This window comes from Pan paniscus, chromosome 1 (assembly GCF_029289425.2).
Source record: "Pan paniscus chromosome 1, NHGRI_mPanPan1-v2.0_pri, whole genome shotgun sequence".
Classification (NCBI taxonomy): Eukaryota; Metazoa; Chordata; class Mammalia; order Primates; family Hominidae; genus Pan; species Pan paniscus.
Window position 1 is genome coordinate 7,146,378 of NC_073249.2, and position 24,125 is coordinate 7,170,502.

Here is a 24,125-nt window from a genome sequence, read left to right on the forward strand (position 1 = left end):
CCACTGCACCCAGTGTACAGCTCTAGGTTTTAATCCATACCGCTTCTCTTACTAGCTGTGTGCCCTCGAGCAAATCACTTCACCTTTCTTAGTACAGGTTTCCTTCTGTGATAAAGGGCATGGACCGTTGTGAGAACTACACAGCACACTTCAGGCTGAGGTGGATCCAGCTTGGACCCCCCCCTTGCTACTGAAGGACAAAAACATCCCAGCACAAGGCAGTTTTACCTCTCCACAGTCCGCTGCCCAGCCAATGATTTTATTACAAACCCTAATTTCTTTTGCAAAGAAACATCTTGAACTGGTCATGAACAAAGTGGCTTTCTCTGACCAGCAAGCAGGTGGCGATTCCATTTCCATCAGAACTGACCTCCTGCTGCCCAGGGAGGGGGAGTGGGGAGAGGGGAGGGAGAGGAGAGGCCTGATGTCACTCAGCCCTACATAAGGGCCTCCTTCAGGCTCCTGCAGGCAGTTTGGAAGCAGCTGGAGGAATGAGTTAGGTTCCTGGTTGCGGGACAGTTTTTTTTCTTTTTTAAAACAGACACAGCTGCTGAGTGCAATGCCGCCTCCACAGAAAATCCCAAGCGTCAGACCTTTCAAGCAGAGGAAAAGCTTGGGTAAATTTCTTGGGGTAGCTTTCTGGGTTATCTAAAGAGAGGAGCAGATCTGGCCTTCTCTTGATCTTTGCTTCTTCTCTTGATCTTTGCTTCTTCTCTTGTGCTTGAAATATTCACAGCAATCAGACAAGAGGAAGTTGCTGGAATCCGGGCAAAGTTCCCCAACAAAATCCCGGTAAGACACCACTGGACTTCCGCTGGGGGGCGTGGGGGTGGGGTTCCGATCCTGTTCTCTGAAAAACCAAGAGCAGCCAACAGCTTCCCTCTGTCTGTTCCAAGTTCCTGATACTCACGCTGAGTCACATTCTTAAGGATTGACACTCTTGACAGGTGGTAGTGGAGCGCTACCCCAGGGAGACGTTCCTGCCCCTGCTGGATAAAACCAAGTTCCTGGTCCCGCAGGAGCTGACCATGACCCAGTTCCTCAGCATCATCCGGTAGGTGGCGCAGAGCATGCCCGGGAGGAAGGTGCGCTGGGTGCGCCGGGGCTGTTCGGCTTTCTTCGTTTGGCAGTTTTATTTTGGGGATGGGGGCACGTCAGGGGAAGAGAGGAAAGAGATTTTTTTGAAGTCATCTTTTAGATTCACTAGTACCCTGAAAAGATGCTCTTAGAATTACTCTATTTTAAACCCGGGCGCAGTAATCCCAGCACTTTGGGAGGCTGAGGCAGGTGGATCGCAGAGGTCAGGAGTTTGAGACCAGCCTGGCCAACGTGGTGAAACCCTGTCTCTACTAAAAATACAAAAATTAGCTAGGCGTGGTGGCGGGTGCCTGCAATCCTAGCTATTTGGGAGGCTGAGGCAGGAGAATCGCTTGAACCTGGGAGGCGGAGGTTACAGTGAGCCGAGATTGCTCCACTGCACTCCAGCCTGGGCAACAAGAGTGAAACTCTGTCTCAAAAATAAAGAATTACTCTATTTTAAACAGGTAAGGAGAATCCCTCAGACAACGACAACAACAAAAAAGACCTGCCAACATTTCTAAGAATTTCCTAAAGTAGTTAGTCTTGGCTCTCAAGCTAGTCCGGGAGATCCTTTCTTTCAGATCTTGTGTGAAACCGAGTCTGCGCGTCCGTTGCAGAGACCAGCACCTTTTCCAAGTGTATGTGTGCCTAGGGGTGGGGACTTCTCCCCAAAGGAAACGTTCCCTGCTCAGAACACTGAGAGAGAAAAGCATCCCCCAAACACACTCCTCCCTTGGTTAAGCCAGAGGTACAGCAAAGAACAGGCAGCTATTCTTAAAGCATAAAGGACATCACTTGACACATGGATTCAGTAAAAAATGATTTGGGAGTAAAGTAAATACACCCGATGAGTAAGTTTTCAACAGGGTTGAAAAGTGCTTGGAAGCTGCATCGCTGTTGCAGCCTGTTTTTTTGAGAACACACGATGAATGAGTGTCTTTTTATTTTGCTTTATTTAGCTCTGTCGCCTAGGCTGGAGTGCAGTGGTGTGATCCTAGTTCACTTCAGCCTTGGCTTTCTGGGCTCAGGCGATCCTCCCATCTCAGCCTCCTGAGTAGCTGGGACTACAGGAAAGCACCACCGTGCCCGGCTAATTTTAAAAATGTTCTGTAGAGACGGGGGTCTCACGATGTTGCCCAGGCCTCTTTTTATTTTGTTTTACTGAGTTAAGAGCATTCTGATTTCCTCTCTCTAGGCAAACTTACATGTTAAAGTTAGTTCAGTGTGAATGGAAGATGGCCAAGGGAGAATGAAAGTTAGGATTAGGGCCAGGCGCAGTGGCTCACACTGTAATCCCAGCACTTTGGGAAGCCAAGGCAGGGCAGATTACCTGAGGTCAGGAGTTCAAGACCAGCCTGGCCAACATGGCGAAACCCCGTCTCTACTAAAAATACAAAAATTACCCAGGTGTGGTGTTGCGTGCCTGTCATCCCAGCTACTTGGGAGGCTGAGGCAGGGGAATAAAAAAAAAAAAGTGAAATATCAGCGAGACTGTGCATCACCTTTGTACTTCTAGGGAAATAGCTTTAATTTCTTTTCTTTTCTTTTTTTTCTTTTTTTTTTTTTTTTTTTTTTTTTTGAGATGCAGTCTTGCTCTGTCACCAGGCTGGAGTGCAGTGGCGCAATTTCGGCTCACTGCAACCTCCGCCTCCCGGTTCTCCTGCCTCAGCCTCCCGAGTAGCTGGGACTACAGGTTCACGCCACCACACCCAGCTAATTTTTGTATTTTTAGTAGAGACCAGGTTTCACCATGTTGGCCAGGATGGCCTCGATCTCTTGACCTCGTGAGCTGCCTGCCTTGGCTTCCCAAAGTGCTGGGATTAGAGGTGTGAGCCACTGCACCCAGCCCAATAGCTTTAATTTCATAACAAATAGAAGTTATTTGCTTAGCATTTTTGTGTTGTCATGTTTCCTCATCCTGTTTGTGTTGTCATATTTCATCCATGGAATGGCCTCACCCTTTTGACCCAACTGGGAAGCCTTGTAGTTCCTAAATCTCAGGGAAGAAGAAGGGAGCAATTCAGTCTTCTTGAGTGTCATGAGGCTGCAGATCCCTGGGCTGTCTCACAGGCCACACCCTCACCACCCTCCTGCCCATCCCAGGAGCCGCATGGTCCTGAGAGCCACGGAAGCCTTTTACTTGCTGGTGAACAACAAGAGCCTGGTCAGCATGAGCGCAACCATGGCAGAGATCTACAGAGACTACAAGGATGAGGATGGCTTCGTGTACATGACCTACGCCTCCCAGGAGACGTTTGGCTGCCTGGAGTCAGCAGCCCCCAGGGATGGGAGCAGCCTTGAGGACAGACCCTGCAATCCTCTCTAGCCCATGTCGGGAAGGATGTGTGCTCTGACAGACGTGTCAGATGCTGGCAGAAGGGATTGGTTTTCTCCTGTGTATACAGTGGAGGAGTCTGAGAAGCAGGGATGCCTGGGGTGATCAGCTCCAACCGGTGGCAGCAGAGTGGTGGCTCTTCCTAGTTTACTTTTTGTGCTCCGTGCTCTTGTGTCCTTCTAAGAAAAATGTGGGCTGCTCTTGAAAGTTATATAATTATCTTTTTTTTTTTTTTTTTGAGACAGGGTCTTGCTCTATTGCCTAGGCTGGAGCACAGTGGCGTGATCTTGGCTCACTGCAACCTCCGCCTCCCGGGTTCAAGTGATTCTTCTGCCTCCACCCCCCGAGTGGCTGGTATTACAAGCACATGCCACCACACCAGGCTAATTTTTGTATTTTTAGTAGAGACGGGGTTTCACCATGTTGGCCAGGCTGGTCTCGAACTCCTGACCTCAGGTGATCCACCCACCTCGACCTCCCAAAGTGCTGGGATTACAGGCGTGAGCCACTGCATCCAGCCATATAACCGTATTCTAAATAAGAAATGGTTGGCTTGTGTGATGGTTTTGTGTAATGAGCTAGAGATAATATTTTAAGTGTCTTCTGTGGTATATGTGGGAGGGCCATTGAGGAGTGGGTTTCACTCCCTGCATGTGGGCAGGTGTCCCATCTAGGGCTCGGTACTAGAGAATCTCTGGCCTGTAGGCTGTCTCTGTGGAACCCAGTGAAGCCAGCATGAACAATGGTAAGCCCATCTGGAGGTGCTCTTATCTGTGTCATTAGAGAGATTATTCGATTTCCCCAGCATTCACTCTATTTGGTTATTTTCTGTAATTCTCTTTTTGTCTTTCTATACCATATATATTTATGCCAAAGCTGTAACTTCTCAACATGAAGTCATTTAAACCATGTGCATGTTTACTATGTGCCAAGCTGTATTCTAAAATAAATATTCTTTATTTTAAAGGAGCTTTATTATTTGGCTTCTTATCACAACTCTCTATGGCTAACTACTGTTACAGTTAACCCACACAATGGGACACAGTGGGTTTGATCGCTTGGTGGGTGACGGTCCAATGACTACTCCCAAGGAGGATTTAAAAAGGGGATTTTATTAATTCTAACAAGTAAGGAGGACACTGGGGATACTTCCCAAAGCAGTGCCTCCCTGAACAAAAGTGAATGCAGGGCATTTATTGGGCAGAGGTGGAGTCAAGGAGTACAGGCGCAGTCACCGGCCATGCTTCCACATATGTTGCATGGGTATAAAATGGTGAATAAGCTTCTCCCTAGGAGGGGATTTTTTTTCCCCCATTAATGAGCTTTCTATTATTATCTTTTTTTTTTTTTTTTTTGAGACAGAATCTCGCTCTGTCACCCAGGCTGCAGTGCAGTGGTGCTATCTCAGCTCACTGCAACCTCCGCCTCCTGGCTTCAAGCAATTCTCCTGCCTCAGTTTCCCCAGTAGCTGGGATTACAGGCATGCACCACCACGCCCAGCTAATTTTGTATTTTTTGTAGAGTTTTTGTATTTTTAGTAGAGTTTCTCCATGTTGGTCAGGCTGGTCTCGAACTCCTGACCTCGGGTGATCTGCCCACCTCGGCCTCCCAAAGTGCTAGGATTACAGGCATGAGCCACTGCACCCGGGTTTTTTTTTTTTTTTTTTTTTTAATCGTAGGTTTCTTACTGGTCCTGCTTCCATGAGTGGCTGTGACCAGGGGAAAAGGAAGAGGAACCTGCCGGCACAGGGAGGGGTCATCTTCACAACATTCCATTTAAACACAGAACTAGACAAGCACAGAGTCACTATTGTGGTTAGAAGTTGGCAGCATGGGGCCGGGCGCAGTGGCTCATCCCTGTAATCCTAGCGCTTTGGGAGGCTGAGGTGGGCAGATTGCCTGAACTCAGGAGTTCAAGACCAGCCTGGGAAACACGGTGAAACCCCATCTCTACTTAAATACAAAAAATTAGCCGGGCATGACAGTGCACACCTGTAGTCCCAGCTACTGGGGAGGCTGAAGCAGGAAAATTGCTTGAACCCAGGAGGTGGAGCTTGCAGTGAGCTGTGATCACGTCACTGCACTCCAGCCTGGGCAACAGAGTGAGACTCTGTCTCAAAAAAAAAAAAAAAAAAATAGTTGGCAGCATGGGAAGGGGAAGGAACAGGTGGGGAGTGGGGGTGTTGTTAAAAAAAATACAGTCTCCCTCACAACTGGGGTGCCTGGGGGGAACTTGATCTGCTTCAACCCAAGAGGAATCAGAAGATCCAAAGCAGTTTGGGAAGGCCAGAACCGTCAGGGATGGAGGGAGAAGGAAAATCCACGGTGGGAGGTCTGTTTGGCAACTGGGCTGAAGGGATTGCCCTCCCCCTACTGGGGTCCCTCCAGCCCCTCCGGTCTGGTAGGAAGGGGGCAGCCTGCAACCCCTGAGGGCAGAGGTGGGGCTGCCAGATGCTCCAGGCAGGGAGCCAGAAAGGGCTCACAAAGGCTTGCCCTCCAGGGGGATGAAGGCACTGCCCCCCACCTTCTCTGCCAGGGTGCAGCGGTCCTTGACCTCCTCGTAGCAGTTTGCTTGTAATTCTTGCTTGATCCCTGTCAGCTTCTTCTTGATGGCATTTTTGGAGCTGGCATAGATCATTTTGCTCGTAAGGGGTGCCCATTCAGTGGCCCAGAAGATAAACACCAGGTCCTCCTTCTTGCTCTCCTTGGTCTCATAGATTGTGTCATAGAGGGCATAGCGGCAGTTCTTATCTGGCAGCATCTTGACAAAGGCGGTGTAGGGGTCATGGATGGTCTGGCCCACGTCACCCACCAGGATCTCATTGCCTTCCCCCAGGATGATGTTCTTGTCCTCACTCAGGCAGAAGGGCACCGTCTTCTGTGCCTCTTCACCTTCTCTGGCGTCAAAGACTTAACAAACCTTCTTGTCGTTGAACACCTTGATGACACCATCAGAGATGACTGAACCTTTTTTTTGTTTGTTTTTGAGATAGGGTCTCACTCTGTCTCCCAGGCTGGAGTGCAGTAGTGCAATCTCGGCTCACTGCAACCTCCACCTCCCGGCTCAAGCGATTCTCCTGCCTCAGCCTCCAGAGTAGCTGGGACTATGGAGGTGTGCACCACCATGCCCAGTCAATTTTTTTAATTTTTTGTTGATACGGAGTCTCGCTATGTTACCCAGGCTGGTCTCAAACTCCTAGGCTCAAGTGATCCGCCCATCTTAGCCTCCTAAAGTGCTAGGATTACAGGCATGAGTCACCGCACAGGCCAGGGAGGGGATTTTTAGTGTGGTAATGAAGAGAGTTCTCCAAAGTTCAGCTCCAACTCAGGCATCTCTGGATCCAACTGGTTTTTGTGTTTTCCTGGGGCTGAGCTTCTTCCTGGTACTTTTGGAAACAAGAAGTTAAGGTGCAGCAGGTCACAAGTGGATACGTTTTCACAGTGCTTGCCCAACAAACTAGCGACCCTGGATTCTATTACTGTCATTTTACAGATAAGGAAACTGAGGCCCAGAAAGACCAAGAATATTTTCCATTTTCACATAACATAGTCTCATCAGGACTTGAGGTTGGGGAGCCACATTTACAAGCCATGCTGCTAGCTTTCTGCTGGGCTCCCTACCTAAGTTGAAGTGACTTTACTTGACAAGGACGGGATCCTTGAGCTACAGTGTTGAGTGACACTAACACAACCTACAGAGGGGACAGGAGGTACAGTGGAGCTCCATGAATGCATTAACAATAGGGTATTTCAAGGCCGGGCGTTGTCACTCACACCTGTAATCCCAGTATTTTGGGAGGCCAAGGCAGGTGGATTGCTTGAGCTCAGGAGTTTGAGACCAGCCTGAGCAACATGGCAAAACCCCGTTTCTACAAAAAATACAAACATTAGCTGGATGGTGGTGTGCACACCTGTAGTTCCAGCTACATGGCTGAGGCAGGAGGATCGCTTGAGCCTAAGAGACAGAGGTTGCGGTAAACTGAGATCTCGCCACTGCGCTCCAGCCTGGGTGACAAAATGAGACCCTGTCTCAAAAACAAAACATAGGGTGTTTCATTCATCAACAGTGCAACAAGAACAAGTGCTTGGAGAGTATGGTCACAGGAGATACTGCAGCCTCAAATTCCTGGGTTTGTGAACTGGGTTTTGAAGTGTGGATGAGAGTTTATCTAGGAAGGAGTTTTATTGATTTTCAGCAAACATTTATTGAGCATTTACTGACTATCTACTAGCACTATTTTGGGTCCTGAAAATACCTTATTGAACAAGGTAGACAAGGTCCTGGCCCTCATGGAGCCCAGTTTAATGCTAGCAGGGGAAGGAAGATAGCACTCAGATATTTATAAGTACAATAAAAAAGAAGAAGAAACTCAGTGATTGGCAGATGGAATGCATTTTCCAGGTGATCAGAGGGAGAAGAATTTTCACTTGGGCCAGAATGATGGAACGGAGCCAGTGGTGGAGACGGAACACACCAGGCAGAGGAAGGCATGATTGAGAAAAGGGTCCTACTGTCTAAGAGTTTTACAAGCAGGATTCCAGGGTGGCTGCAGCCAGTGACAGGGAGAAAGAGCTAGGCAGGTCTTCGGGGCCCTGTAAATTTTGTTAAGGTATTTGGACTTGTATAAAAGACAAATGATGGAAAGAGGAAGCATTCTAATGGGAGAGAGAGAGTTTTTTTTTGTTTTGTTTTGTTTTGTTTTTATTGAGGCAGAGTCTTGCTCTGTCAACCAGGCTGGAGTGCAGTGGCATAATCTTGGCTCACTGCAACCTCTACCTCCCAGGTTCAAGCTCTTCTCATGCCTCAACCTCCCGAGTAGCTGGAATTACAGATGTGTACCACCACACCTGGCTGATTTTTGTATTTTTACTAGAGATGGGGTTTAACCATGTTGTCCAGGCTGGTCTTGAACTCCTGGCTTCAAGGGATTCACCCGTCTCAGCCTCCCAGAGTGCTGGGATTATAGGCATAAGCCACCGTGCCCCGCTGAGAGAGAGCATTTGTTCAAGAAGCTGGAACTCAGAGAAGATGTGAGCTCCCTGAAGTCCCTCAAAAGTGCTGGGCCTGGCAGATCTCCTGGGCTTACTCCCTCCGGGGCCTGCTGTTTCCTCCTCTGGGCTGCTTTCCCCACTCCCAGGTGGCTGCTCACCCTCTCTCCTGCCTGTGGCTGTCCTTGCCCTCCCTGGCTTGTCTGCTGTAGTCAGTTCCTCTAATATGTCCTTCAAGTCATCTGTGCCATATGCCAACTAAAAACCCTGACTCCTAGGTTCCTTCTCCAGACGTACTCTTACTGCTTAGCCTGGTTCAATGAGTATTCTTCCCAAATAAATCTACTTTCTGGAGTGATTTTTTTTTTTTTGAGGTGGAGTCTTGTTCTGTTTTTTATGCTCATGGAGTCTGTGGTAAGGGGATTTCAGAAAATGTACACGGTGACAGCTTGTCTACACTCCACGGTGCCCGGGGACTCAGCCAGAAACACCTGAAGGCTGGGAGTGACTTAAATCACTGGGAGCTGAGGGCACAGTGGCTCACGCCTGTAATCCCAGCACTTTGGGAGGCCAAGGTGGGCAGATCATGAGGTCAGGAAATCGAGACCATCCTGGCTAACACGGTGAAACCCCATCTCTACTAAAAATACAAAAAATTAGCTGGGCATAGTGGCAGGCGCCTGTATTCTCAGCTACTTGGGAGGCTGAGGCAGGAGGATTGCTTGAACCCGGGAGGTGGAGTTTTCAGTAAGCCGAGATCGCACCACTGCACTCCAGCCTGGGCGACAGAGCGAGACATCTCAGGGAAAAAAAAAAAAAAAATGGCTGGGAGATGAAATCATCCAAAGGCTTCTTCATTCGCAAGTCCAGCCCCTGGGCTAGGATGACGCAAGGCTGGGGCCAGCTGGGATTGAAGACCGGAGTGACTCAAAGTGGCCTCTCAGCAGGTGGCTGGGTTCCAGGAGGGAGCATGCTCGGGAGGAGTGGCCAGAGAGCACGTGACCCAAAAACCAGGACAGATGCTGATCTGTACATAAGGGATGGATTTCAATTGTTTTTAGTCTGGATTTTTTTTTTTTTAAGCATCTACTCAGGTACTTAAAATTAATCAGTGATGTATTCTGTGAAGCATTACTTTTCTTTAGGCGTTTCATCATTTTCTATTGATTGTTGTAGTTGAATGATTAATTATGTGTCATATATATTAAAAAGAATTGCTCCATTTATTTTGACCTTGTTTATAGAAATTTTCTCATGTAGTTGTTTTTATTTTATTTTACTTTTTTTTGAGATGGAGTCTCACTCTGTCGCCCAGGCTGGAGTGCAGTGGTGTGATCTCAGCTCACTGCAGCCTTCTGCCTCCCGGGTTCAATCAATTCTCCTGCCTCAGTCTCCTGAGTAGCTGGGATTACAGGCATGCGCCACCATGCCCGGCTAATTTTTGTGTTTTTAGTAGAGACGGGGTTTCACCATGTTGGCCAGGCTGATCTTGAACTCCTGATGTCATGATCCACCCGCCTTGGCCTCCTGACCAGGTTTCATCCTTTTCCAAATGCCTAACCAATTTCTCATGCACGTTTACTGAATAATCTCTCCATGGGTGTTTGAAAGTGCTGTGATTGTGTGTCTATGTCTTAGCACCATGGTTAGTTACACCAAGGAAACTGCTTAAGAACATGGACTGTGGCATGTTTTTTCATTCCTCAATGCTCCCAGAAATGCTAAGTACATCTTAGGTAGTTAATTAATGCTTTGTGATAAATTAGAGCACCTGCAGTGTCAACTTCAGAGGGAGAAAATAGAACTACTTATATTGAATTTCGGTGGTGTGAGTGGCTGTTTTTAGTCATTGGGTCAAGCTGGGAAACCATTATATTTTTTGTGGGCAGTTGGCTTGTTACAATGTATTAGTCACTCTCTCCCCACCCCCTAAAATAAATGGGGGCCAGCTGCTTATGTCACTGCTAACATGGGATCTACAGCTGGCCCCAGATTCACTTCAGTGCCTAGACTGGAGGTCAGCAAACCACTGCCCATGAGCCATTTGCTTTTGGGTCTATTTTTATAAACAAAGTATTACTGGAATGCAGCCAGACCCACTGGGTAATTATTGTCTCTGGCTGCTTTTGTGCTACAGTGACAGCGTTGAGTACTTGCCACAGAGACCATAAAATCTGCAAAGCCTAAGATATTTACTATCTGACTTTTTACAGAAAAAGTTTGCTGACCTCTGTTCTAGGTTTACAGTAATAGTTCTATCAAGATATCCTGGGGAATAAATCACAATAGAAAGGGTCTTTTAGGGCTGGGCGCAGTGACTCATGCCTGTAATCCCAGCACTTTGGGAGGCTGAGGCCGGTGGATCACCTGAGGTCAGGAGTTCGAGATTAGCCTGGCCAACATGGCAAAACTCTGTCTCTACTAAAAATACAAAAATTAACCGGGCATGGTGACACGTGCCTGTAATCTCAGCTACTTGGAAGCTGAGGCAGGAACAATCACTTGAACCTGGGAGGTGGAGATTGCAGTGAGCTGAGATCGTGCCACTGCACTCCAGCCTGGGTGACAGAGCGAAATTCTGTCTCGAAAGAAAGAAAGAGAGAGAGAGAGAAAGGAGGGAGGGAGGGAGGGAGGAAGGAAAGAAAGAAAGAAAGGGTCTTTTTGTTGTTGTTTTGGTCTTGCATGATATAAGAAGAAAAGCATTGCCAAGTCTACTTGGCTTGTGATTTCTGTCCTGCCAAGCCCTTGCCTGGAGGAGTTAATACAGGCAGAGTTCTTCACAACTCAAAAGGCCTTCTTAGTCTCACAGGTCTCTTCAATATCCCCTCACCTTTCCTTTGCTGCTAAACTACATACGGGAGGGTCTTTTATGTAGGTGTTATTTTTTGGGTTTTTTTGTGTGGTTTTTTGTTTGTTTGTTTGTTTGTTTGTTTTGACACGGACACGGAGTCTCGCTCTGTTGCCCAGGCTGGAGTGCAGTGGCATGATCTCGGCTCACTGCAAGCTCCGCCTCCCGGGTTCACGCCATTCTCCTGCCTCAGCCTCCTGAGTAGCTGGGACTACAGGTGCCCGCCACCACGCCTAGCTAATTTTTTGTATTTTTTAATAGAGGGGGGTTTCACTGTGTTAGCCAGGATGGTCTCGATCTCCTGACCTCGTGATCCACCTGCCTCGGCCTCCTAAAGTGCTGGGATTACAGGTGTGAGCCACCATGCCCGGCTGTAGGTGGTTTTTTATAAGTTGATGTGTCAGTTATGTTGGCTGTGTTGTATTTAATCTTTTTTTTTTCTTTTTTGAGACAGGGTCTCAGTCACACTGTCGCCCAGGCTGCAGTGCAGTGGTGGGATCAAAGCTCCCTGCTGGGACTACAGGTGCATGCCACAAAGCCCAGCTAATTTTTTTTTTTTTTTTTTTTTTTGTAGAGACAAGGTTTTGCCATGTGCCCAGGCTGGTCTTGAACTCCTGGGCTCAAGCGATTCTCCCACCTTGGCCTCCCAAAGTGCCAGGATTACAGGCATGAGCCACTGCACCTGGCGGGAGGTTTTTTATTTTTTATATTTTTATGTAAAAAAAATTCTTTTAGAGCCAGAGTCTCTGTCGCCCAGGTTGGAGTGCAGTGGCACAATCTCGGCTCACTGCAACCTCCGCTTCCTGGGTTCAAGTGATTCTCATGCCTCAGCCTCCTGAGTAGCTTGGATTACAGGCACGCACCACCCCACCCAGCTAATTTTTTGTATTTTTAGTAGAGACAGGGTTTCACCATGCTGGTCAGGCTAGTCTCAAACTCCTGAGCTCAGGCAATCCACCCACCTCGGGCTCCCAAAGTGCTAGGATTACAGGCATGAGCCACCACACCTTGCCTGTATGGGAGATTTCTAAGTGTGTATTGTTTTCTTCCACAAACAAAAGAAGCTAGTTCAGGCCGGGCCCAGTGGCTCACACCTGTAATCGCAGCACTTTGGGAGGCCAACGATGGCCGATTACTTGAGGTCAGGAGTTTGAGACCAGCCTAGCCAACATGGTGAAACCTGTCTCTACCAAAAATACAAAAATTAGCCAGGCATGGTGATGCATACCTGTAATCCCAGCTACTTGGGAGCCTGAGGCAGGAGAATCGCTTGAACCCTGGAGGGTGGAGGTTGCAGTGAGCCGAGATCGTGCCACTGCACTCCAGCCTGGGCAACAGAGTGAGACCTGGCTGCAAAAAAAAAAAAAAAAAAAAACAAAAAAAACTAGTTCACACTTATTTTTCGGCAAACTCCAGGTTAGAAGACCTGAGCTTCTCGCAGAAGATGAACCCAAGTCATCATCTAGGACAGAGTCTCCCAACTTCTGTGCAATTGACATTTGGGAAAATAATTCTTTGTTATGGGAGGCTGCCGTGTGCACTGTAAGATGTTCAGCAGCATCCCTCCCTGGCCTCTATTTACTAGATGCCAATAGCACTGCTCCCCCCATAGGATACCAAAAATGTTCCTAGATGTTGCCAGATGTTGGAGGAGGGCAAATTGCCCCCGGCTGAGAACCACTGGTCTAGACTTCACTCTAGACCCCGAGGGTGGTCTATAGACTAGCAGCATCAACGTCACCTGATATGAAGTTAAAAATGCAGAATCTCAGGTTCTTCCAAACTACTGAATCAAAATCTGCAACTTATCAAGCTGCCCAGGCGATTGCTAACGTGCATAGGAAGTCTGAATCTGAAGAATATGATTCCTGTGCACATTAGGGATCACCTGGGGAGCTTGATCAATTGCAGATTTTGTGTTCGAAAAGCACAGGGCCTAACAGTGTTGGGTGGTAACACTGTGGCTGCTTTCTCCTCCTGCCCGCTGGAAAAAGGCCATCATTATGCTGCATCTATATTCATCCCGATTCCGGTTCAAACACAAGACAACATATTGAGCACATTCCTTGGCCCAATACTGCATTTAGAGACAGCATAGTGTCCTGGGAAGTGCTGGAGCTTTGTCATCAGACAGACCTGGGTTCAAAAGGAGGGTCTGCCCCGCCTTGCCCTGTCCTGGGGGATCATTTAATCTCTGCACCAGGTTCTTCATCTGAAAACCCCTAGTCTAGGCTTCAGAATAGAAAGTCCTTCAGAACAGCCGACCATGAAGAGATTGGTACACTTTTAGCTTCAAAGTTTTCGTATCATTTATATGTTCCTCACAAGCGATGAGATCTCAACCGCACCAAGTTTCCAACCAACAGGACTGTACTACCTGAAATAGCTTCCTCTGTCAGGAACGCTCCAGCTAGTTCAGAAGTGTCTCCTTCGACCTTTAAGTCAATGCCGACAAAAACCAGCAGGTGGCAACAGCTTGGCTTCTTTGAGTTTGGAAATGGCCAAGCAGTTTGTGGTCAATAAAAATAAATTCTCCCCAACTAATTAATTAATTCTCCCCAATTAATTAATTTTTTTTTAGACGGAGTCTCGCTGTGTTGACCAGGCTGGAGTGCAGTGGCGCCATCTCAGCTCACGGCAACCTCTGCCTCCTGGGTTCAAGTGATTCTCCTGCCTCAGCCTCCCAAGTAGCAGGAATTACAGGCATGCACCACTACGCCTAGCTAATTTTTGTATTTTTAGTAGAGACAGGTTTCATCATGTTGGCCAGGCTGGTTTCCAACTCCTGACCTCAAATGATCCACCCGCCTTGGCATCCCAAAGTGCTGAGATTACAGGCGTGAGCCACTGCGCCAGGCCTCATTTTATCTTTATATGCCACTTTTACCAAAAGATAAACACTGCCGGAAAATCTAGAAAACATAGCCACCACCATGCCACTGATACACCAAGCTATGGTATTAGAATGCCTTGTCAGTTCCAGAATCAGATTAACACCTCAAACTCATCAGCGTAGACTCCTGAATCAACGGGAAATAAGAATCTAAAAGTGGGCGGGGTGGGGGGTGGGGGTGGTCCAGGTTCTTCCTTCAATTGATCTTGGTTCCAGAGTAACTTAAGTCCGGGCGCAGTGGCTCATGCGTGTAATCCCAGCACTTTGGGAGGCTGAGGCAGATGGATCACTGGATGTCAGGAGTTCAAGACCAGTCTGGCCAACATGGTGAAATCCTGTTTCTACTAAAACTATAAAAAAAAAAAAAAAGTAGCTGGGGCTGGATGCAGTGGCTCACGCCTATAATCCTTGCACTTTGGGAAGCCGAGGCGGGCAGATCACCTGAGGTTGGAAGTTCGAGACCGGCCTGACCAACATGGAGAAACCCTGTCTCTACTAAAAATACAAAATTAGCTAGGCATGGTGGCACATGCCTGTAATCCCAGCTACTCAGGAGGCTGAGGCAGGAGAATCACTTGAACCCAGGAGGCAGAGGTTGCAGTGAGCCGAGATCACGCCATTGCACTCCAGCCTGGGCGACAAGAGCGAAACTCCATCTCAAAGAAAAAGTAACTTGGTATTAAAAGAAGGATGCAGGCTGGGCATGGTGACTCATGCCTGTAATCCCAGCACTTTGGGAGGCAGAGGCAGGAGGATTGCTTGAGGCTAGGAGTTTGAGACCAGCCTGGGCAACATAGTGAGACCCCATCTCTAAAGAAAAAAAAATTATTTAAAAAAATTTTTTAAAGGAGAAGGATGCTGTCAATAGGAGACAGAAGGTTTTCAATTACTGAAAACGACCAGCCCCAATTGTAAAACAAAATGGACAGTGTCTTGTGGATTTAAATGACACGGTCTTCTAAGTGCCATATTTTCTGGGAACAGCCCCTTGCTTTGGCCCTCAAAGATGTTGCAATGGCTTTGCCTGCCACATCCTAACATTTCACGAGCTGGCCCTACTCAGTGGCTCATTCAGTCTGGCCCACAGCCTGCTTCTCCAACGTTTTGACGTCACTGCTCACGGTGCTTCCTCTTTTGCCTAGAGTGTGCTCCCTCTAGGGATGAGCTCCTTCCACTCATTTTTCAAGGTTCAAGGCAATATCTTGGCTTGGTTATGTGCTCCTTCCATTTGACTCAGTATTTATTTAGGATCTACAATGGCCCTAGAACTCTTAGTCAATATTCACTAAGTCCTTGAAAGAGTTTATATATGTATGTTTATATGTATGTATTTTTAGAGATGGGGGCTGGGCACGGTGGCCCAAGCCTATAATCCCAGCACTTTGGGAGGCCGAAGCAGGTGGATCACTTGAGGTCATGGGTTTGGGACCAGCCTGGCCAACATGGTGAAAACTGCCTCTACTAAAAATACAAGAATTAGCCAGGTGTGGTGGCACATGCCTGTAGTCCCAGCTATATAGGAGGCTGAGGCAGAAGAATTGCTTGAACCCGGGAGGCAGAGGTTGCAGTGAGCCGATAATGTGCCATTGCACTCCAGCCTGGGTGACAGAGCGAGACTCAGTCTCAAAAAACAAAAAAACAGAGATGGGGGCCTCACTTTGTTGCCCAGGCTGGTCTTGAACTCCTGGGCTCAAGAGATCCTTCTGCCTCAGCCTCCCAAAGTGCTGAGATTATAGGCATGAGCCTCCATTCCTGGCCTCGCAAATATTTATTAATACTATTATTCTTAATTTTAAAGACAAAAAACCTGACATTTAAAAAAAATCAAGTAATTTTCCTAAAGGCACAAAGCCAGTAATCCTGCCGATCAGATTCAGACTTGTATCATCTTTGTGCCAAATACCCTGTGGACCAGACACCAAAAAAGATTATTTGTTGTTTATCTGAAATTTAAATTGAACTAGGGTGTCCTGTATTTTTACTTTTTAAATCTGGCAACTCTGCGCGTGCCCAAGCATGGGCTGTGGATGGCCCCGTCCCTTAGGAGTCTAATTCTTCATTACACAAATTTTTAAACAAATGAAATTGCTGGGCGAGGTGGCTCGCGCCTGTCATCCCAGCACTTTGGGAGGCTAAAGCGGGTGGATCACTTGAGGTCAGGAGTTCAAGACCAGCCTGGCCAACATGGCGAAACCCCACCTCTACTAAAAATACAAAAATTAGCTGGGCTGGTGGCAGGCACCTGTAATCCCAGCTGCTCGGGAGGCTGAGGCACAAGAATCACTTGAACCTGGGAGGCAGAGGTTGCAGTGAGCAGAGATTGCACCATTGCCCTCTAGCCTGGGCAACAGAGTGAGACTCTGTCTCAAAAAACAAAACAAAACAAACAAACAAACAAAAACTGAAAATATACACCTAACTTTTGGGTCCTTATTTAAATTTCAGATAAACAGCAAATAATCATTATAACACAGTAAACAGGCTGGGCGTGGTGGCTCACGCCTGTAATCTCAGCACTTTAGGAGGCTGAGGTGGGCAGATCACTTGAGGCCTGGAGTTCAAGACCAGCCTGGCCAACATGGTGAAACCCCATCTCTACTAAAAATACAAAAATTAGTCAGGCACCGTGGCTCGTGCCTGTAATCCCAGCTACTTGGGAGACTGAGGCAGGATAATTGCTTGAACCTGAGAGACGGAGGATGCAGTGAGCTGGGATCACACCACTGCACTGTAGCCTGGGTGACAGAGAGAGACTCTGTCTCAAAACAAAAACAAAAACAAAAGATAGTAAACATATTTTTCTTGACTTCTTCATGTCTACTTTTCCAAACAGATTCTTGTTTATATGCAGATAACAAGGAGCTTGCTAAAATAGAAAAACACAGGTGAAGAAATCAAAAAACAATGCAGATGTCATAACTCATAGACCAAGACTTGGGATCAAATCTCCTTCAGACAACAAACACAAAACAGATATTTAGAGCATGAAATTAGAACAAATAAAGGAGTAAAGTAATGATTAAGAGCTATGTTTTTGGTGATAACATGCTCAGATTTTCTGAGCCAGTTCTGAAGATCTTTCAGAAAAAGTGGCTTTCAGGTTGGAACCTGAATAAATTACCCATGCAAGTGTGGGGTGGGGCAAGGGTGTGACTCCGAGACTGGAGGGGTGTGGGTGTAGTGAAGTAGAAGAGGACAGAGATGCCCTTCCGCCCTTCCTTTTTTTTTGAGACTGAGTCTCACTCTGCTCACTCTGTCACCCAGGCTGGACTGCAGTGGCATGATCTCAGCTCACTGCAACCTCTGCCTCCTGGGTTCAAGCAATTATCTTCCTCAGCCTTCTGAGCAGCTGGGATTACAGGCACCTGCCACAACGCCAGACTAATTTTTTGTATTTTTAGTAGAGACTGGGTTTCACCATCTTGGCCAGGCTGGTCTTGAACTCTTGACCTCGTGATCCACCCGCCTTGGCTTCCCAAAGTGCTGGGATTACAGGTGTGAGCCACCGTGCCTGACCCGCCACCCCGCCCCCGCCCGCTTTTTTTTTTTTCAGGACTAATTACATTATAATTGGGTATTTGGTAAACTCCGAAGCCCTTCTTTAAGAGAAGTCAAATCTCAGAGCATAAAGCTTTTGCACAAATGTAAAGAGATTTTCTTTTTTTTGAATTTTTTTCTTTTGAGACAGGGTCTTGCTCTATTGCCCAGGCTGGAGTGCAGTCGTACGATCTCAGCTCACTGCAACCTCCACCTCCCAGATTCAAGTGGTTCTCCTGTCTCAGCCTCCCGAGTAGCTGGAATTACAGAAGTGCACCATCACACCTGGCTGATTTTTGTATTTTTATTATAGTTGAGATGGGGTTTCGCCATGTTGGCCAGGCTAGTTTTGAACTCCTGGACTCATGTGATCTGCCTGCCTCGGCTGCCCAAAGTACTGGGATTACAGGCATGAGCCACTATGCCTGGCCCTCTATCTGGTTTACCTTTCTAATTTTTTTTTATTTTTTTATTTTTTGAGGTGAAGTTTTGCTCTTGTTGCCCAGGTTGGAGTGCAGTGGCATGATCTTGGCTCACTGCAACCTCCGCCTCCCTGGTTCAAGCGATTCTCTTGTCTCAGCCTCCTGAGTAGCTGGGATTACAGGCACCCGCCACCACACCCAGCTAATTTTTTGCGTTTTTAGTAGAAATGGGGTTTCATCATGTTGGCCAGGCTGGACTCAAACTTCTGACCTAAGGTGATCCACCCACCTCGGCCTCCCAAAGTGCAGGGATTACAGGCGTGAGCCACTGCACCCGACCTCTGGTTTACTTTTAACATAAAGTTTTTAGTCCTTAAGGGCAAAGGATGGAAGAATACACAATTTTACCCGTTACTGTGTGATCCCCAACATGGATAACAAAGCAGGTTGAGTTTAAGTGGAAATCAGAAGCATGTCTCTTTGGCCTGGCATGGTGGCTTGCGCCTGTAATCCTAGCACTTTGGGAGGCCGAGGCAGGTGGATCACCTGAGGTAAGGAGTTCAAGGCCAACCTGGCCAACATGGTGAAATTCCGTCTGTACTAAAAATATAAAAATTAGCCAGTTGTCCTGGCGCATGCCTGTAATCCCAGCTACTCTGGAGGCTGAGGCACAAGAATCACTTGAACCTGGGAGGCGGAGGTTGCGGTGAGACGAGATTGCACCACTGCACTCCAGCTTGGGCGACAGAGTGAGACTCCGTCTCAAAAAATAAATAAAAAATAAAAGTAAGTAAACACTACTCTCCTATTCTTGAAACACTTTTTTTTTTTTGTCTTTTAAGAGATGGGGTTTTGTGCTGTTGCCCAGTCGGGTCTTGAACTCTTGGGCTCAAGCGATCCTCTCACCTCAGCTTCCCAAAGTGCCGGGATTCCAGGTGTGAGCTACCATGCTCGGCCAAAACTCTTTTATGATTCCCAGTTGTATGCTGGATAATTACTAGCATCCATGGTACGTTATGTGAGGTCCTCAATAAATTACCTGTCTGGCTTCATTTCTTGGGACTCTACTTCTAATGCCAAAGCTACGGACAGATTTTATTTGTGTTTAAGGACTATCCTCAAGTTCATCTGGCACCTTGTGTCTGTAGCATGTTTTAGTGACTGCTGCTTCTTCATGTGGCTTTTCTTTTCTTTTTTTGTACTTAACATTCTTCAGAGGCTGGGCATGGTGGCGCACGTCTGTAATCTCAGCACTTTGGGAGGCTGAGGTGGAAGGATTGCTTGAGTTCAGGAGCTGGAGACCAGCCTGGACAACATATGGAGACCTTGTCTCAATTTAAAAAAAAATTCCTCAGATGAAACCCTGAGAATTCCTGTTCTAACTAGCCCTCTTCCAAGGACATTCCCAAAGAGCCTAAGAAAATCAAGCTCCCTGCCCCATATTTGCTCTGTAGAGAAATAGGTAAACACCAGCTGGGCATATCTGGCAACATTTTCAGCAATAAAATCAACTTGGGGTTGTGAAAACCAGATTTATTTATTTGGATATGGGACAGGATGGGCCTTTGGAAATTTTTCTAAACCTCAGTGCCATTTTTAGCATCTTTTAGAGATGCAAAATAATTTAACTTGGTGGCACAGAAATGGATTCTATGTGGCAGAGCCTGGGATGACTGATTTCCCTCTGTGGAACTGGCCTGTATTTGGGGTGCAGCTGACAGCTGCCGCACCTCAGCAAACACTGAGAATTCAAAACAGCTTTGCCCAGAGCAGAGGTCCACAAACTTTTTCTGGAAAGGGCAAAATCATAAATATTTTAGACTCAAAGTTGTCTGCCACCACTCACTGACTCTGCCATTGTAGTTCAAAAGCAGCCAGAGACAATAAGTAAATAAATGGCTGTAGGATAAAATGATCTTTATGGATACCGAAATTTGGATTTAAACTTTTTCACATGTCCTGAAATGTTATTTTTCTTTTGTTTTTTCCCAATCATTTGAAAATGCAAAAAGCATTCTTAAAGAGCTGTACAGAAATATATAATAGGGTGGATTTGGCCCCTGGGCCACAGTTTGCTGACCTCGGCTGGATCAATGGCTCTGAGACATCAGCACTCATCAGCATCCACGTGGAGGGCTTATTTCATTTATTTATTTGAAGCCTACAACTCACAGAATTGGAGGACTTATTTTAAGCAAGATTTCCAGGCCTCACCCTAAGGGTGACTTTCTGAGTCAGAATGTCTAAGACACAAGTCCCCAACCCCCAGGCCACAGACCTGTAACCGTGAGTGGCCAGTTAGGAACCAGGCCGACCGCAGGAGGTGAGTGGCAGGCGAGTGAGCGTTATGGCCAGAGCTCCGGTCAGACCAGGGGCGGCGTTACATTCTCACGGGAGTGTGAGTCCTGTCATGAACTGCGCGTGTGAGGGCTCCGGGTTACGCGCTCCTCGTGAGACTCTGATGCCTGATGATCTCAGGGGGAGCAATTTCATCCCCAAACCATCCCCCATCCCAGCACCTCTGCCCTCAGACCGGATTTTCTCTTCCACAAAACTGGTCCCTGGTGTCAAAAAGGTTGAGTGGGGATCACTGATTTAGGGTGTAGGGTGTAGCTGGAACAACATTCCCGCCACCCCCACATAACCATTTCATTCACAGCATCAAGAGTCTGAACATTTTTAACACATTCCCAGGTGACACGTTGCTACAGGTCTGGCCTAGAATTCTTTTTTTTTTTTTTTTTTTTTTTTTTTGAGACAGAGTCTCACTCTGTCGCCCAGGCTGGAATACGGTGGTGGGATCTCGGCTCACTGCAACCTCTGCCTCCCAGGTTCAAGCAATTCTCATGCCTTAACCTCCCAGGTAGGGGGAACTACAGGCAGCTGCCACCATGCCCAGCTTATTTTTTGTATTTTAGTAGAGATGAGGTTTCACCTTGTTGCCCAGGATGGTCTCAAACTCCTGAGCTCAGACAATCCACCTGGCTTGGCCTCCCAAAGTGCTAGGATTATAGGAATGAGCCGCCGTGCACAGCCTGGCCTAGGCCTCTACAAAGCCTGCTGTCTTGTTTCATTCAACAGCTTGAGGTTCCAGCCCCAATGACAGTCACATTGTATAAGGACTGATCTTTCATCAGCTGTCGCTGTGGTACAGAAAGTCAGGGCTGGGCCTCCACCAGAGGGGCCTAGGGGCAAAAGGGAAGCAAGACAAAAAGAAGTATTCCCATCCAGGCAAGCAGCAGGTCCAGAAGGTGAATAAGAAGTCGATGCTGGAGCAGCTTGAGTCTTCTAGGAATGCCACTGAATCAACCACCTAACCCTGGCCTGGGATTGGGTCCCAGCTCTGGGTTCAAGGCAGCCTCAGCTCAAGGCACTGGAGGGATGGGAGCAGGCTCTGTAAGGGTGGGGCCTGGGATATGTGTGGGGCCAGGAACAATCTCTCCGTGATCTTTGCAAAAACTGTCTTCACCAGAGACAAGGAAAACCAAGATTGTGAAAACAGAATCTAAGTGGAGTTTCGCTATTGTTGCCCAGGCTGGTGTGCAATGGTGAGATCTCGGCTCACTGCAACCTCCGCCTCCTAGGTTCAAGCGATTCTCCTGCCTCCGTTTTCCGAGTAGCTGGGATTACAGGCATGTGCCACCACACCCAGCTAATTTTGTATTTGTAGTAGAGATGGGGTTTCTCCATGTTGGTCAGGCTGGTCTCCACCTCCTGATCTCAGGTGATCCGCCCGCCTCAGCCTCCCAAAGTGCTGGGATTACAGGCGTGAGCCACCGCGCCCGGCCGAGATTGTTTTTAAATTGTGTTTGTTGTTAAAAAAAAAAAAAAAAGTTAGCTGGGCATGGTGGTGGGCGCCTATAATCCCAGCTACTTGAGAAGCTGAGGCAGGAGAATCGCTTGAACCCGGGAAGCAGAGGTTGCAGTGAGCCAAAATCCTGCCATTGCACTCCAGCCTGCGTGTCACAGCGAGACTCTGAGTCAAAAAACAAAACTAAAAGGTAAATTGTGTTTGATGTGTGCTTTACTTCACGATCATTTTGTGTTGCAAAAGCGCTTTCACAGTGGTATGGGAGCCAGGGCTCTGTGTATCTGATTCTCAGGGCAGCCATGTGGCGGTGGGACCTCACCAATCCCTCTGTGATCTAGGCTCCCATTACTATTATTAGGGAGGGAAACTTTTCCTCTGCTTTCTTAGGTCCGGTGTCTGGGGGCCTGCAAATAAAATTAACAAAAAAACAGCTCAACAGGAGAAAAATCACATCATTTTTATTAATGTTTATAAGTACTGCATGAAAGTTCACCAAAAAGAAATGAAACTTGAAAAAGCAGTTAGGCTCTGGGAATTTACATGCCATTTTATCAAAATAAAGGAGATCTGGGTGCAGTGGCTCATGCCTGTAATCCCAGCACTTTGGGAGGCTGAGGTGAGAGAACTGCTTGAGCCCAGGAGGTTGAGATCAGCCTGGACAATACAGCAAGATCTCTCTTTTTTTTTTGAGACAGAGTCTCACTCTGTTGTCCAGGCTGGAGTGCAGTGGTGTGAGCTCGGCTCACTGCAACCTCCGCCTCCTGGGTTCAATTCTTGTGCCTCAGCCTCCAAGCAGCTGGGACTACAGGCACAAACCAGCACACCTGGCTAATTTTTCTATTTTTTGTAGAGACAGGGTTTCACCATTTTGGCCAGGCTGGTCTCGAACTCCTGACCTCGTGATCCACCTGCCCTTTGGCTTCCCAATGTGCTGGGATTACAAGCGTGAGCCACTGCGCCTGGCCAGCACAGTAAGATCTTACCTCTGCCAAAAACAAGAAAAAGAAATTAACCAAGCTCACAGTCAGTGTACCTGTAGTCCCAGCTACTCAGGAGGCTGAGGTGGGAGGATCCCTTGAGCCCAGGAGTTCGAGGTTGCAGTGAGCTATAATCACACCACTGCAATCCAGCCTAGATGACAGAGCAAGTCCCTCTCTGGAAAAGCAAGAAAAAGAGAAAGGGGTTTGGGATTTGACAGAAAATAAATTACGGGGAAGTGACAAGGAAATAAAGGGGAGGCCAGTGAAAGATAACGGCCATTCTAGTAAGGTATTTCTCTTTATGCAAATTTACCTCAGTGTTGACTCTTTTTCTCCAGTGGAGAGAGTAGCTCTTTGGGGAGGGGCGGGGAAAGCACCATCACACAGAGAAATTTATGCCCTGCTTTTAGGCAGATAAGGGAAGGGCAGAGAACTCTTCCTCCATCTGTTGATTCTCAAGTGCCTTCAACTCAAAATAATCCTTATGCCGAGGCAGTATATTTGGGGGTGACATATCTTAAGCCCCTTCATTCCCATCATCACTTGTTTGGGAATTGGCCTGCTGGGACACGAATACTATTTCCCCCACTCCCTCTGTGACTTTGGTAAAGTTACTTAACATCTCGTATGCCTCAGAACCCCCGTCTGCAAAAACAGAGGTAAAAATAGCACCTATCGGCCGGGCACGGTGGCTCACGTCTGTAATCCCAACACTTTGGGAAACCAAGGTGGGTGGACGATGAGGTCAGGAATTGGAGACCAGCCTGGCCAACATGCTGAAACCCCGTCTCTACTAAAAATACAAAAAATTAGCCAGGTATGGTGGTGCGTGCTCATAGTCCCAGCTACTCAGGAGGCTGAGGCAGGAGAATTGCTTGAACCCGGGATGTGGAGGTTGCAGTGAGCCAAGACCGCACCATTGCACTCCAGCCTGGGAAACAGAGTGAAACTCTGTCTCAAAAAAAAAAAAATTATATACTCAGCCAGTGTGGTGGCTCATGCCTGTAATCCCAGCACTTTGGGAGATTGAGATGGGTGGATCACCTGAGGTCAGGAGTTCAAGACCAGCCTGACTAACATAGTGAAACCCTGTCTCTAGTAAAAATACAAAAATTAACAGGGCGTGGTGGCAGGGCCCCTGTAGTCCCAGCTACTCAGGAGGCTGAGGCAGGAGAATCGCTTGAACCTGGGAGGCAGAGGTTGCAGTGAGCCAAGGTCGCGCCATTGTAC

The 24,125-nt window shown here is 47.5% G+C and overlaps 1 protein-coding gene and 1 pseudogene across 1 annotated transcript; one reads left to right on the plus strand and one right to left on the minus strand.

Moving 5' to 3' along the window:
* The first annotated feature begins 349 nt into the window (after positions 1 to 349).
* Positions 350 to 4,378, plus strand: MAP1LC3C (microtubule associated protein 1 light chain 3 gamma). Its single transcript, XM_003824533.7, has 4 exons — positions 350 to 617; positions 737 to 792; positions 948 to 1,054; positions 3,184 to 4,378. The coding sequence occupies exons 1-4, from the start codon at positions 560 to 562 to the stop codon at positions 3,404 to 3,406; spliced, it is 444 nt and encodes a 147-aa protein (XP_003824581.2). The 5' UTR covers positions 350 to 559; the 3' UTR covers positions 3,407 to 4,378.
* A 117-nt stretch (positions 4,379 to 4,495) lies between these two features.
* On the minus strand, positions 4,496 to 7,008 carry LOC100979754 (cofilin-1-like; annotated as a pseudogene).
* Positions 7,009 to 24,125: the final 17,117 nt, after the last annotated feature.